The sequence below is a fragment of the Eretmochelys imbricata genome, chromosome 2 (genome assembly GCF_965152235.1).
Source record: "Eretmochelys imbricata isolate rEreImb1 chromosome 2, rEreImb1.hap1, whole genome shotgun sequence".
In the NCBI taxonomy this organism is placed as follows: Eukaryota; Metazoa; Chordata; order Testudines; family Cheloniidae; genus Eretmochelys; species Eretmochelys imbricata.
The window spans coordinates 132,084,215-132,101,216 of NC_135573.1; the positions used below are offsets into that span (position 1 = coordinate 132,084,215).

Consider the following 17,002-nt stretch of genomic DNA (forward strand, 5'->3'; position numbering starts at 1 on the left):
AGTAGGTTATATATATATATATATATATATATATATATATAATCTACTATAATTAATTATATATATATAATTATTACTGTTATTTCAAGCCTTTTAAAACAAATGAAAAAAACTTCACAGACTCTTCCCTCAAAGTCTGTGCAGGCTGAATAGTCCCTTCCCCAAGTTTGCCCCTCACACCAGTTAGTTTATCAACCCATTTTTTCCTGGTTCTTACCTCAGACCCTTAGTAATACAGTTTCTCTAGCAGTAGTCCATTGGGCTTAAAGCCACTGGCCCCTCAGCTTTCTGGAGGGTATTGCTGACCCCTCCCTCCGTTTCTTACTGCCTTCTTCTATGAAGATCAGCTAATTAAGTTCCAGCTCTTTTCCCCAGCTGCAGTGGGTGTGGCTAATCAGCCAGGCAGCCAGTTGCTGGCCTCTGATCCCATAGGAATGGAATCTCTTATACCTTTACAGGGAACACTATGTTTCTGTCTATGCTCTATGTTGTGCTTTCACTCACTTTTTTTCTTTCCTTCCCCTATCAATGTATTTCTCTCACCTTTAGAGGAGCAATGCTGTTCTTTGAATGGGAGTCATCATCTTTCTTCGTCACCCCGAGCTCCCTCTGGTTGTGTCTCACCTGACATCTTCCATTTCTTTCTCCCCAAAATTTATGGGATTACCCCCAAATCCATTTTTGCTGCTTTATTTACTCATCCACGAGTACATTGTCACTTTCTTCCCAGTCCATTCCTCCTACAATCATTCCTTGTTCTCCTCTGTCCCTCAGTCTGTCTGCCTCCTTGTGTTAGTTTTTTGCCTCTTTCCAGTTCATATCCCACTCAGTCCGTATGCACGAACCTGCTGGAGTTGGGATCAGGCTCCTCTTAGCCACAGATCAGCTCAGGCTCAGCTACTGGCAGAATCCACCTCCCATACTTCTCACCAGTGAAATGAATGCTCTTGGACTGTCCCAACTCTGCACCAAGAGGGGGGATCAGGTAAACAGAAGGCAGCTTATAACTGTATTTTCCCAAGTAAAAAGAAATGTGCTGTCCTTTCATTTGTACTCTCCTAGGAAACTTCATGGTGTGCCTATCAGGGAGGGCCAACTTTGAGTTTCCCCTATACCTTAAAATCTTCTTTTACCAGGGTCTGGTTTTCCCACCACCTTACTTTGAATTGTCTTCTGTGGGGAAGCCTACTGGTATTCCAAGTCCCTCTAGCAGTGACCAGACAGCTTGCTCCTTTCTTCCAGCTGTTCAGAAGTGACCAGTTGGTGTCCTTTCTGTTCTGAACCTCCTCTTTTCCCACTATTCTTTCATTCTCAAATATTCCCAATAGTCTCATCTTCTCTGGTGCAGGTGACAACTTCAATGCCTCATCCTTGCATTAATGTGATACAGAAAATGTGCATAGTTGCACCTTCTACTGGCCTTTAATATTCAGTAGTGGAGAGATGGTCCAGTTTACAGTGGGCTGTTACGAATCTATTTATATAATCTATTCTATTCAATATAGGTTCTTATACCATGCTCATGACTATAATATCTGAGTACCTTCCACTAATGCATTGAGCAATATGACTAACATCTGACCCATGTTCTCTCATTCTCTCCTTATAGGGAGACGTGTGTGCAATGGAGTGTCTTGTTTTGTTGGAGGAATTTGTTTTGTTTTGATTTGGGATTTGGTAGGGTGGATCTTTCTATTTTTTCTTTAATGTACATGTTGCTATTTATTTGTGTTAGAAAAGGCAAAATCAAAGAATTGCACCTTGTACTTGGAGCAGAAGGTGCTGAAGTTTTGATGGTCTTTAGCTCCTGGGGATGTTCCTTCCACAGTCTCCATTATTTGTGGTATGTCAATATTACATGTAGCTAGAGATTTTACGATGACACAGTGGATTCTGTGGGAACAAAAGGAGGATGGTCAGACCTTCTCCCGCTCCATAACAGTAGAGTGTGAGGGGCTTTTGGGGTGTTGATATATCTACTTCTTTGAATGATTGCACACATGTATTTCACCAGATGCGTGTGTGCGCCCAGCATGCCAGAGCCAGTGCGCGCTGCGGTGGGACATGTCCTGCACATCCTTGTGGCCTCTCCTGAGCCTACATAAAGGCAGCACTGCCCTGACCCAGCTCAATTCATTTTCATCACCTGTGGCCTGACTCAGAAATTGATGTATAGTTTACCTCATGTTATTTTCTTCTACAGTTAGCCAGTTGAGCCTTATACCTTATCTGTAAATAGTTAGCAGTTGGTAACTGTTGTTTAGCTTTTTATTTTATGTTTTACTTGTTTATTTTTAAAATATTTTAGTGCTATGCACTGGTGGCATGAAGTGCTCACTAGGCTTTGAGCACTTCCCATCATGTAAGTTTCTAACCTGAATAGTCACCCTCATACATGCTGCCTTTTTGACCCTCAGTGAGGAGCACATTGAGAAGTGCAGTATCTACCACTCTTTTTAGAAAAGAATGCAGCTTTCCAGAAACCCGCTCCTCAAACACCACCTATGGAGCAGGTAAGGCCTGCCTCAGCCCCTGGGGCCTTCACATGAGTGCCCTGCTGTTATGAACCAGTATGTACGCAGTCTGGCGTAGTAGTCAGAGCAGGAGTCAGGTCTAGTGGGTGGAACAGGCATCCAGGTTGGGGAATGAAGCGAAGGATCAGCACCAGAGTCAATTGCCAGTTACTAGAGCCAGGGGCCAAGCCAGAGTCAGAACCCGTAATCAAAACTCAGGGCCAGAGTTGAGATCAGATGCCAAATACCAGAGCCAAGGGTCAAGCTGGAGTCAGGGTCAGAAGTTGGGGGCTGGGGTCAGAGCAGGACTAGTCATTGAAGATTGGAGGGAAGGCATAAGGACAGAAGGAGAGGCAAGGATCAAGCATAGAGCAAGAGCCCAGTGGGAGTAGGAGAGAAGGTGGGAGAGAAGTAGGAGGCAGAAGCAGAGCAGGAGTCAGGAACAGGGTTGAGTGCAGGAGGCAAGCACAAGCACAATCCAGTGCATCCACAACAGAAAACCACCGGGTTGCTCTGACAAACTTCCTGTTCCTCCTCTTGGTTTAAATAGCATAGTTGGGCCAATTGGTGGAGCCGAGTGATCCTCCAGTCAGCGCTCCCATGGGTGGTCCCTTGCCTGGCGCTGTAGCCCTAGTAGCTTCTCAGCCCACCCACTTTACTACCTATTGGGTGAATCAGGAAGTGGCAGCTGCTTGGGGACTCTCTGATCTGGCTTCAAGCCCTGGGACATCACACCTTTCATTCTCATGAAGTCTGCAAGTTGTCTGGCAGACCCCTGGACTTGCACTCTTCTCCACAGAGGAAGAGGGGGAAATCTTCTTCTTCAAGGCCTCCCCAAAAGTGGACACATAAGCTTGTCTTCCTTGAAAGAGAACTCAAAACATCATTGGGCTCTTCAGGTACCCATGATAGAGCTGGGCCATGTATACATCTTCCTGGTACTACAGCAGCAGGATATGGGTACCATGTCATCAACTCTGGTACTATCCGCAGGACAACCATTGAGTTCAGTACCATGCCATTTACTCTGGTACCATCGGTAGGAAAGATGTTGAGTCTGGTACTGCACTGGGATGATATCAGTACCATCCTGTCAACTCTGGTACAATCTTTAGGATAGCTAACTGAGTCCAATACCATGGTGGACGGATATCAGTACTGTGCTGTTGACTCAGTGCATTATCTACAAGATGGCTGTTGAGTCCAGAACCAGTGCATACTATTTCAGTGCTGACATCATACTGACAACCCCACAGGTCTCTGAGGCAGCAAAAGAATTTGCTTTGCCTCTCTGTTCCAGACCATCCTGTACTCACAAGTCCACGCATTTGTGACATCTCCTGCAGTACCGGCTCTGTCTCCTTAACTCTGGTACAGAGACTGTTAGTGGTACTGATATCAGTATGACCTAAGAAGCATATTGAGGGCTGGGTGCCTTCTCTGGTACCCACTTTGACACCAGGGCATGCTGTGTCAGTGGTGGGAAAGTCTTAGGTCTCATTTTCAGTCAGTTAAAGTTAAAATGAGTCTGAGCCATCACACCGATAACCTTTTTGATAGAGGTATGTGATATGGGCTAATTAAGGCAAAGATAACACACACACACACACACACACACACACATTATAAAAAACACAGACTCAATTCTCCATGGCAGTTACAAGCAATTTACATCTATGCAGTGCCCGAATATTGGACCCAGATATCTTTTACTGCTAGTTAGGTTCCAGTGGAGGACATAAAAATGAAGTCCACAATTTTCAGCAAAGGGTCTACATTTTTAACCAGTTAGGAAAGATTTTTTTTCTTCTGTTCAGCTATGCATATTGCATTTTTTTTGGGAAGAGATGTTGTTACAGGAGCTGAGGGTATTATAATGAAGAATGCTAATTATAAAAGGTTTTTCACATAAAATTTATACAATGAAATATAAAAAAGCCAATGTAAGGTAATGAAAATGAGAGAATATGTGTATAGATCAAGAAAACATGCATTTATTTCCCATTTCATCATGTAAAACTGTTATTTGAAACAAGTCTGTTTATTGTACTTTTCGTTTTGATTTTTTGGAAATCAGAGACAGACCTAATCTCGTAGAATAAACTCTGTTTTTTTTTTTAAAAACCTAAACAACTTAAGCCTTTATTGTTCATTATTTTATTACTGTTTACGTGATTGATCCTGCACCTTTAAAGTCAATTGAAAAAGTCCCATTGACTTCAATGAAACAGCATCAAGGCTGACTTTATTATATTTATATAATTTGCAGCTGTGTAATATCTTGCATGGAATCTGGAGCGCAGTTTGAGAAAATGGTTTAAACAGTTTTTTTTCTTCTCTTATCACTTCAGTATTTTATTTTCATACCCTGAAATCTTTGAGGGACAGAGGAAAACAAAAGTACTATATTTAATTTTAGATTTTGTTCAACACTGGAGTGACACTTCCAGGTTAATTGTGAAGCCAATTGATCACTTCTTAGCATACAGTGTGACACCATCTAATAAACTCTGAAAACTTTCTCCCACTTCAGTTCCTGAGTAACTTGTAATTTTCTTGATATGACAAAATAGCAATTTAGTATTCATGCTATGCCTGTCTATTCATTTTTCATTTTTCAGAATGTTAATGAGACTCAGCAAATACGATCTTTATTAAAGTATCTTTACCGAAAGTTCTGTTGTAGTAGCTGGAGCCTCCAACAAACCATGATTTTAAGAATTTTTGTGTAGACTAAGGCTTTAGAGTGTGTATTAAAACTGTCAAATGACTGAATCCATTTTTGTTTGTATTACAGACAACCCTGGTCTGCTAAGCCATGTTCCAGTTGATATTCGAATCCTGGATGTCAACGACAACCCTCCAGAGCTTGCCAGAGAATATGATGTAGTTGTCTGTGAGAATGCAAAGCCCGGTCAGGTAACCCATCCATCTCACAGTTCTCTTTCCTCTAATGTATGGTAAAAGAACAGATTTATTTCTGTTAATGTTGCGTGCAAAATAATTTTGATTCAATGAATACTTGAGCATCATATTTTCATAAGCGAAAAATATGAATGCCATTTATATTTTGTATACTTTGTATTTGATCAGACTTTTGAATGTGATAGGTGGAGGGAAATGTGTTTTGGGGATTTTTTAAAAATATTTTTGTGATGTTAATGTTAAAAATCAGATGTCGGTGTTCAGTCAAGATAGTCAAAATCGTAATCACATCTGTTAAATGACTATATATTGGAAATCCATGATCTTGTTTATAGTTGTCGTCGTCATCATCGTCACCATCATCATCAACAATGCTACAAAACAAATTCAGTGTCCCTCCACCCCATTTGTCACTCAGTGCAAGATTCCTTTATGGTGCTCTGTACAATGGTAGATACAACAAAGCTGCCATAGTGCTTCTTTGAACATTTTGTTGTCCTAAAGAGCAGTTTGTGTGAGGATTACAAACAGGCTGAACCCTACATGGGTATCCCTGTGAAATGACATCAGATGTTCATAATGCAAAGGAGGCTGACATTTTTTTCTTTTAAAACTGAGGCTGAATAACGGAGTACTGCTCTACTGCTACGTCCTTTGCTGGTAGGCTCCATCAGTGCCCTGGGCTTTACCATATTTCCATATTTTTCACTCTCTTTCAGTGTTTTGCACTGTTCGCTACCACTTCCTTCTGGCTATGCACTAGTTTGCTTGACAGCCTTAAAATGGATGTTAGGGTGTAATTGCTTTTCACATTTTCTGTTCATTTGGGGACGCATTTTATCTCAATCTGTGTTAATTTATGCTTAATGGAGAAATCTGGTTTTATGTGTTTAATAAAGTATTGCTTTCACCACAGATTACAATACAATCTGAGGCAGATATTGAGCAGCTATTAGAGATAAAGTGTTATCTGTAACAAAATGAAAACACTCAAAATACAAGGATTCTCACATTTTTCTTAATGGGTCCATTTTTTGAGCAATAATGGCTTTCACATCAAAAACATGAGGAAAGGGTAAAAGTATTCATATCTGCAATGTAAGAAATATCCGCACCAAATCTTTAAACCATGATTTGAGGACTTCAATAGCTCAGACATAGGTTAGAGGTTTGTTACAGGAGTGGGTGGGTGAGATTCTGTGTCCTGCGTTGTGCAGGAGGTCAGACTAGATGATCATAATGGTCCCTTCTGACCTTAAAGTCTATGATTCTATGATTCAAATAAAGTACAACTTCAGGGACTGAAGAATTGAACAAAACTAAATGGTGACAAAAATTTGTGAAATTCTCCTAAATAATGTGACTTTCTTTTCTGACTTCTAGATATTATCTAGTGCAATGCTTTTATTTTTAAATTATGTAAATTAAAGACAAGGTATATTTTGAATGCGTTATAACAGGACAAGGAAAACTCTGAAATGTTTGAGTTTTCTTTGTTTGCTATGTTTTTAAGTCAGCAAATTAGTCCCATTGACAAAGATTTAAACTCTCAAAAGAAACTTCCGTATATGGGCAGTTTTGAGCAAGCTATTTATTAAATTATCAGATATTTCTGACCACACTGACATCTGTTGCTGATGCGTACTGGGATTATATTTCTCTCCGGAGCTATTGTTCCCTGATGTGAATGATGCCATGACCCTTGCTACACTATAATCTAACATCCAGAAGTAGTACCTCTGGGAAGGACTTTATAACACAGTAGTTTAATATGAAAGTGTGCTTGTTATTAATGTTTTATTTTTAAACTAGGAAAACTATATTGCACACTTTTTATTATTATTTATTTGTATTGGGGAAGTGCACCAAGGCTCCAGTGAGAATCGAGTTACTGTACTGTGCAAGAAACACATAAGAAGTCATGGATCCTTCCTCAAAGAGCTTACCATGTAATTGAAGACAAGATGCAACAAATGAGTTTGACAGATATTAAGAAAGAGGAGAGGAAAAATGAGGGTACATTGTAAGTTAACCATTACTTATGATAAAAGGTGTGATGGTTCAGATAGATATGATGGTTCAGAATAATTTAAAAGACATTTTATTACTTTTATTTATCCTGACTTAGCCACAATTGATGAGAATGACCAATAGGATGTCCCATTAAGGAACTCATTGCATCAAGCAACCTCAATTCTTAGATTCTTAGACTCCGCACATATCTAGTTTAAAGTACTCCCAGCTTGACACAAAATCCCAATTGTGTATCTTTTCCCTAGATTAATACATTTACATTTAGCTGCATTAAAACGCCTGTTTGTTTGTGCCCAGTTTACCAAGTGATCCCAATTGATCTGAATCAGTGACCTGTTTTCTTCATTATTTACACTCCCCCATTTTTGTGTCATCTGTCCACTTTATCAGTGAAGTTTTTATATTTTATTCCAGGTCGCTGATAAAAATGTTAAATGTAGAACCAAGATCTGATCCCTGAGGGACCTCACTGGAAACACACCTGCTTGATGACAATTCCGCATTTCAGTTACATTTTGAGACCTATTAGTTAGCCAGTTTTTAATCCTTTTAATGTGTGGCATGTTAATTTTATGTCATTCTAATTTTTTTTAATGAAAGTGTTGTTCAGTACCAACTCAGACACCTTCCAGAAGTCTAAGTATATTCATCAACACTATTATCTTTATCAACCAAGCATGTAATCTCATAAAAAAAGATACATTTTTTGACAGGGTCTGTTTTCCATAAATCCTTGTTGATTTGCATTAATTACATTAGACTCCTTTAATTCTTTATCATTTGAGTCCTATATCAGCTGCTACATTATCTTGCCTGGGACTGTCGTCATGCTGACAGACCTATAGTTACCTGGGTCACCTCCTTTACACTTTTTATAAATTGGCACATTAGCTTTCTTCCATTCTTCAGGAACTTCCCCAGTGCTTCAAGACTTCAACATTAATAGTCCAGTAAGCTCTTCAGACAGCTCTTTTAAAACTCTTGGATGCAATTTATCTGGATCTGCTAATTTCAAAATGTCTAACTTAATTAGCTTCTGTTTAACATCCTCCTGAAATACTAGTGGAATGGAAAGAGTGTTATCATCACCATCTGATGAAACTATATCATCTGTTTGTTCCCCAGATATGGAACCACAGTATTTATTGAATACTTCTGCCTTCTCTGCATTACTATGGATAATTCTACGATTTCCATCTAGTAACAGACCAATACCATTGTCAAGGTTCTTTTTGCTCCTAGTATATTTAAACTCCTTTTTATTGTCCTTAAATCTGTTGGACATAGATTTCCCCTCTTGTCTCTTTCCTTCCCTTATAAATTTTCTACACTTCCTTACTTCTGATTTATTGTCATTATTATCAACTTCCATTTTTATGGAGCTGCCTTCAATTTTGGGGCATCTTGTAAAGTATTTTTAAAAGACTGTCAATTATCATTCACAGTCTTCTTGTTAATTTCTTCCTCCCAGCTGATTTGGTTCATAATTATTTATAGCTTTGTGAAACTAGCCCAATTAAAGCACCAAGTGTATAGATTGCAGGTCTGGACTTTATTATGCTTGCACATTATAAATGTGATCAAATCATGATCACTTATACTTAAGTTACCATTAATTTTTAGTTCTGTGATCATTTCTTCTTTACCTGTTAAGACAAGATCTAATAAAGAATTCCCCCATGTTGGATGCAACACTTTTTGAGTTAGGAAACATAGGAAACATAAAAGCTGGAATTGTATTTTCTTATTTGATTATAAAAAAACATATAGATTCAAACACCCAATTTTACATTTCACAAAAAATAGGCATTCACTTCAGCTAATCACAGGGCAAATAAATTGTCAAGCAACTCCATAAGATTGCTTCACTTTACACTGTTGTGAGTAAAAATCAAATTAGCTGTTAAAAGAACAATTTAACAGAGAAAAATATTTTTCTTTATTTTAATACAGACTTGGGCCTTAACATTTTCCTTGAACTCCACAAATAGTCAACACAATGGAAAATTTACTTTAAGGTCACAGCAAAAATGGAATTAGAGTAGGGATTTGCAAGAAAAGAGGATAGTGGCCTTGTGGACTAGTTCACAGAAGGCATTCCAGTTGTAAGGGGCTATCCCCTCTTTAGTAAAATAGGTTGGTTTGGAAATTAAAACTTGATTGAATCCTAGAGGTAGGAAGGACTATAACCAGAAGAATCCTGTTTCTGAAAGCAGAGGGCTAAAATGTAAACACTAAGAGCTTGTTTTCACCACCGCACTACATCAGCGAAGAAGTGCTATGTTGAGAGGCAGAAGCTATGTTGGTGAGAAAGTGTCTCCCCACAACATAATGCAATGTAGACAGCACTTTAAGTCAATGTAACATACGTCGCTCAAGGGGGTGTTTTTTTTCAAATCTCTGAGCGAAAAAGTTACATCGACTTAAGCGGTAGTGTAGACAAGCCCTGAGTTGAGGTTCTGTACTAATAATTACAATAGCAAAATATTGCTCAGCATTTCTTGGGTTTCATACATTTTCATTTTTGAAAATATTAAGTACTTCAGTTTAAAAGTTCCATCTAACGAAAAACATAATTTATGTAAGAAATCAGATGTGTAACAGCAATGTATAAATGTATGACTAAAACTTGCTTTTCAAATATCACTTCCTGATGAGAGATAAGGCGGGTGAGGTAATATCATTTATTGGACCAACATCTGTTGGTGAAAAGGACAATCTTTTGAGCCACAGAAAGCTTTTCTTCAACTCTGGGAAAGGTACTCTGAGCATCACAGTTAAGTGCAAGTTGGAGCAGATTGTTTAGCGTACATAGTTAGCATCTACCTTGAATGGTTCCTTAGAATATGTGCAAACTACTTATGTTAATCAATTTGCTCCATCTTGCATTTAGCTGTGATGCTCAGAGTACCTTTCCCAGACCTAAAAAGAGAGCTGTGTGGCTCAAAAGATTGTCTCTCTCACCATCAGAAGTTAGTTAAATTAAAGATATTACCTCACCCATCTTGTGTCTTTAAAATCCTGGGACTGACTAGGCTACAACTATACTGCAGCCTTCCTGATGAGTTACTTTGCAGGTCTGTGAAAAACACATGGGGTTTGCGTCCAACACTCCTCCCACACTGTCCCAGCTTTTTGTGAATATTTTATTTCTGTTTTAATCAGTTGCTGTTGTTGGACTCTCTTGGATTTAAGTTCATCTGAAGTATTTACATGAATATCTATATATAGATATAGATATAGATAGATAGATATAGATATATAAATATGTATAAATAACTGGGACAGAACAACTGATAGAGTCCTTGATAGCACTGTGAACTCTTAGAACTGCGTGGTTTGCTAGAATCTGGAAACTCTTGGAAGGAGTCAGGGCACTTGATAACATGATTATTAGTTTTTCAGGCTTCACAATATTGAATTGATTAAGGGGTTGTTTCTCATTCTAGTTGCAGTACATGTGAAAGCTGCTGATCAATACTGCAAATGGTTGATAAATATTTAGTGATTATAAACATTGTTCATTAGTCACTGATTAAATATGTCTGAAGTTGAAAAAAGTAAAAAAAAAAAAAACCCTCAGTGAACTGAAGTAATGAAAATAGGTAATTCTAAATAAAAATGTAAAGATTCTTTAAGAGCAAATGTGCCACTGAATGATACTTTGTCTTTTGAAGTGGAAAAGCAGAACATCTACTGTTTTTAATGATCCTGGAAGTGAGGCATTGTGTATGTCAGTGCTTCTCAAGCTATCTGATGTGGGGGACCAGCAATTTTTTTTTTCCAATATGCCTGCAGACCGGCAGCCGATGGCTCGCGGTCCGGCACCGGTCCGCGGACCACCACTTGGAGTAGCACTGGTCTATGTTGTTATCTTCTGTTTGAAAGTCGCAATAATTAAAACCCTTGTTTACAGTCTTTCAGCAGCTTTTCAATATCAATTTAATTCGGGAAACTCTTTGTTTTTCTTCAACTTTCAGGAAATGAAAAAGAATAATTTGTATATTCAGTTGGTGAATGATTATCCCAGAAAAGCAACTGAAAGGCAAAGACTTGAACTTGATAATTTATAACCTTCTTTTATGCTGACACTGCCTTCAATGTAGCACAAAATGAGCAATTTAAAGAAATGATTGAAGCACTTTGCCCTAGAGATATCTTTTGAGACAGATTTAAACTCTCAGACCCACTGCTTGATGCTACATATGAAATAGCAGAGGAAAAATTAAATTAAGGGAAGAACTAAAGAATCAAGATTAACATCAATACACGATGGTTGATCAATCCCAGACTTTCCTACATTGGCCCATCAAAAAGAATGATTACTAATTTACATTAAATTTTCATGATTTCCACATTAACATTTACATACAATTACCATGCTTATCGCTAATTTCTACATCTCTGTCTCTCATCCTTTCTCTCTGTGTAACTCCCTTCCCCTTGAGGACACTACAGATGAAGCAAAATCTCTGGTCTATGCCTAGGAAGGGAAAATAAGTTGTGACTGGCTTTTCTAAGAAAAACACCCCACGACAATACACCTAGGCCTCATCCCAAATTTTCTTCTCCCCTGTGCACCATGTACTCACCCCCTCACACAATCACTTCTTTCTTCTCATAGCAGAATGAATAGATTTGCCTCCCACAAAATCAGTACCTCCCCCCAAAATAAATTCTCACCTCTCCCAAAATCAATTTTCTCCACAAAACAGAATTTTTAAAAAATCATTTAGGGAAATCAGTAATTTTGAAATGAAATTATGCCTGGTGGGCTGATGGGGAGCCAAGATCCTGGAAGCCCTGAGAGCCTCAGCAAAGCTGAGAACCTTAGAGCTTGAAGCCAGCACTTTCAGGCTCCTGTCTTCCCTAAAGCCTGCGTGGCAGACTTTAGAAGAGTTGGGTGGGCGAGCTGGCAGGAAACCAGGTGAGTGTCTGATGGAAACCTGTCTGGCTGGCAGGATTCCGTCAGAGCCCTGGCTGGGTTCTGTTCAACCTTTGTTGAAATCAAACCTTCTCCTCAAAATATTTCAATGTTGAGAAACCTGCATTCTCCAATGGAAAACTGTTCCACCAGAGAATTTCTAACCAGTTTTACCTAAGAAGTCAATCACATAGTAGGGCAGATTCTCAGCTGCAGATGAGTTCTAAAATTCAAGGGGGGGGGGGGGGCACAATGACATCCTAAGAGCTGCTTTATTTTATGCTAGTTGCCCAGGGTCCTAAGAGGCTGTACCAGCAGTCAGGGATTCCCCTGGCCGTACCTTTTTGGCCCAGCCATTCCTCCTGCCCCAGCAGCTAGGATGAGAGTGCAGGTAGCCCCACAGCAGCCCTAAACTGCCTAAGGTTTTCCTTACAAAGTGATAATCCTCCAGTGTCCAGTTAAGCAGAATAAAGCAGACTTAACATACTGGATTTATTTTGTTTTTAATTCCATAAACCTGTGGGATTTTTTTAGTGGGCATTTTTAGGTACAAGTTTGGGGATAAGTTTGAGGTGGGGAAAATAACAGCGACACTGATTTCCACAGTCTTTCCTTCTGTTTCTCCCTCTCTTCCCAAGAGCACAATTGATTTTGTTTTTAATTCAATAAAACCTAGTGTTAGAAAGGAATTATTTCAATGAATCCGCAAAAGGATCTCCCAATCAAAACACTTGTGAGGAGAAGACCATTTGAACATTCTGCTCATGACTTTCCTAGTCTGGCTTTCACCTTGCTTAGCAGATACATTCTGTATCCCACAAGAACTGCTGACTGATGCACAATAAATATAGCTTGAGACACAGGACCAAATTCAAATCAATCATAAGAGAGTGCAATTCCCCTTGAAGTGAATTAGAGTTGTGCCAGCTTATGCCAGGACAGAATTTGACCATCGGACAGAAAGACTTTTACTCATACGTGTTTCAATACATTTGTAAAATAAAATCCTCTTCTATGGTGTAATCCTTATTAAACAAATTACAAGATATTTCAAAACATGTTAATTTATTAATGAGGGGGAAATAGCATATAATGTAGATCAGAGTTCAAGGTCCTTGTATGCTGGAACTATTCAGACTCCAATTATGGATATTATCCAGACCCGATAAATGATAGCAAAACTTTCATCTGAACCGTGTGATAAAGTTTGAGAAGCTGATTAAATGTCTGGCAGGAAGAACAAGACTCATATATGAGAAATCCCTCCATCCATATATATATACCTCACTAGAGGAGGACAGAAATTCCATTTTCCAAAATATTTTGGCTTAATTACAAATAGGAAAGGGAACCAATTATTTCGAAATTCATCAAGAAGGAATTTTTTTCAATGCTTCATGTAGATTTTGAGGATTTTTTTTTATTTTGTATTATACATTATATAACATCCTACAATATAATACAATACAAAAAATGAAGCAAAAATATTTCATTCCCAAATGTTGAAATAGGACATTTTGACATTGTTGCACCTTCCCTCTTCTCCCCCCACCCCGCCCAGTTTTCTTCTGCAACAAAATATCGACCCAATTTCATGGAGCATTTCAAATTCAATAGCTAGGGTTAGGGTTAGGGTCAGCCTCACTTCAGTCCCCGGCAAAATCATGGAGCAGGTCCACAAGGAATCCATTTTGAAGCACTTGGAGGAGAGGAAAGTGATCAGGAACAGTCAACATAGATTCACCAAGGGCAAATCATGCCTGACCAACCTGATTGCCTTCTATGATGAGCTAATTGGCTCTGTGGATATGGGGAAAGTGGTGGATGTGATATATCTTGACTTTAGCAAAGCTTTTGATATGGTCTCCCACAGTATTCTTGCCAGCAAGTTAAAGAAGTATGGTTTGGATGAATGGACTATAAGGTGGATAGAAAGCTGGCTAGATTGTTTGGCTCAATAGGTAGTGATCAAAGGCTCGATATCTAGTTGGCAGCCGATATCAAGCGGAGTACCCCAAGGGACAGTCCTGAGGCCTGTTTTGTTCAACATCTTTATTAATTATTTGGATGATGGGATGAATTGCTCCCTTAGCAAGTTTGCAGATGACACTAAGCTGGGGGAAGAGGTAGATATGATGGAGGGGAGGGATAGGGTCCAAAGTGATCTAGATAAATTGGAGAATTGGGCCAAAAGAAATCTGATGAGGTTCAACCAGGACAAGTGCAGAGTCCTGAACTTAGGAAGGAAGAATCCTATGCACCGCTATAGGCTGGGGACCGACTGGCTAAGTTCTGCAGAAAAGAACCTGGGGATTACAGTGGATGAGAAGCTGGAATTGAGTCAGCAGTGTGCCCTTGTTGCCAAGAAGGCCAATGGCATATTGGGCTGTATTAGTAGGAGCATTGCCAGCAGATCGAGGGAAGTGATTATTCCCCTCTCTTTGGCACTGAAAACTTAATATTTTCTGTGGAATGCAGACATGTTTCATGAAGCAAATTAATTTTGTCAAAAACCCAAACTTCTGTTGAAAAACAATTTGAACAAAAAAATTCAGTCAGCCCCGATGTACACACTTTGTACATGAAAAAGTGTTGTTTCCACATTGCATGTTTTCAATTGACTATAGACTTTCTCAGTTATATGGCTTAAAGTAGAGTAAACATGGATTTTCACATGCAAAAATTGGAGAATATAGCTAGGGTATTTTCTTGAGATTTAAAGTGCTACTAAAGACACCCTACCAATTCTTCTGTGGCACAGAAACCTTGAGAGTATTGAAAAACTGTGGCATGTATCTGAAACAAGATCCTGTAAAATCATTGGCCTGAAATGTTAGATAAATGAGAGAGGTACATTTTTACACATTTGGATAGTAAGATTTTCCTTGCATCAACCACAGTGCCCACGATATGTTCCGTCATGAAAAACTGGAAAAAAAATGCATGCATTTCAGTATTGTTAAAGATCATTTATTTCTAATAGTGGAGTGGTGGCTCAAAAGTTCTTAATCTTCCACCCCTCTGTATCTCTAGAAGTCCTCAATGTCAAATAAAAGCGAGAACACTGATTTTATCTCGCCTAAGCAGAAATGCTGGCTTTCCATGACTTACCTGCTCTTTTAGGATGAGGCCTTCAAATTGCAACCAAAGGCTACTTACTCAGGGATGCATTTCAATGAAAGGCACATGCATCTGAGAGGAAAATTTGGTCCAGTCTTCCATACTGAGTGTAGTCAGATAGAGCTACTTATATGAGTAAAGCAGGATTGAGCCCCAAGATTAATCCATTAGCAAAAACATAGCTTGTCAAAGAAAAGTGTACAATGTATGACAATATAAAGTATTTTTGCTAATAAACAGCCAAGTTTTTGGAACTATTACTTAATGAAACGCACTTTCATTTTCTCAGGCCTTTGATCTACATTTTAACTAGCTATTAAAGGAAAAAAAGAAAAAAAACTGTGAAAAGAAATTTCAGTATTCCCAAAAAACTGACGTACTTGAAATTGAAAATATTCCCTCCCCAAGTATCTCTAAACATTAAAAATGAAATATCTGAATTTAGGCTGATCAGGTAAGGCATGTCTATCCTTCTTTCATTTTGCAAGGCCATTTCAATTACAGATATGCCTCTTGGGGTTTACCACCTTTTCAAAATGTAATGTAGAGCAATTAGCTGCTTACCAAAGTTTTAACAGGGGGTGCTGTAGTATGAGGTTGCTTAGCTGCAGACTTCAAGATTATAGGTGATCTGAGATGTAATTTGATTGCTTACAATCTGGCAAATAATTGCCTTGATTGCTTACAATCTCGCAAATAATTTATTGTGGCTACTTTTAAAAATATCAAATCTTCCCCCCAACTCCCAATAAAATACAATTATCAGAAAATATTGTTTGCCTTCTTATCTGCTTCAGACTCAGACTCTACTGATTGTACAGTAATTGTTGTATTATATTAGCATTAAAAATATCATTTCTTTCTTTTGCTTTGCCACTCCTGTGTAAGTGGACATTGAGACAAGCCTGTGTACTTCAGCTTTTAATACAGCAGCACCCCTAACAGCCCTAAAAGAAGTTCAGTGTGGATGAGTCTATAAACATTTGGACACTTATCAGTCTACAAAACTGAGTAGGAAATCTCATGAGACAATGTATTTCCCTCCCTGGATTTCTGGTCATTTGTGTGCAGCAGTTTATTCAGTCTTATCCAGAAATACCTTAAGAACAGTCTTTCTTTTACACTATTTTGGCACTTGTATTTCCAGTCCCACCAAGAAAATGAAAGTGAAAGGTGAAAAATATTCAGTCAAACATTGCAAAAGCCTAGTAAAGTTTTGGGTTGCATTCAATTTGAAAAATCAGTAGGGATTTGGGTTATAGGAATCTTATCTTTCAAACCTGGCTCTCCTAATCATGGTGTCTGTCTCAGTATATTTCATCTAATGTTACTCTGGGGTAAGCCAAACTAAAACCGGTTATGGCTGCTGCTCTTCATCTTCTGCTCTCTTACAATTTGGTACTGAGTCCTAAAAGGGGATTTAAACACAATGCTTGTGTTGAGTGTCTGTCACTCTGATTTAACAATTGTTTTGCCTAAGCATTGT

The 17,002-nt window shown here is 38.6% G+C and overlaps 1 protein-coding gene across 1 annotated transcript in view; it reads left to right on the forward strand.

Moving 5' to 3' along the window:
* Positions 1–17,002, forward strand: part of CDH18 (cadherin 18) — a 245,119-nt gene that overhangs the window by 204,857 nt on the left and 23,260 nt on the right. The window contains exon 8 of the mRNA XM_077809160.1: positions 5,311–5,432. Coding sequence (XP_077665286.1) covers positions 5,311–5,432 — 122 coding nt within the window. The remainder of the gene's footprint in view (positions 1–5,310; positions 5,433–17,002) is intronic.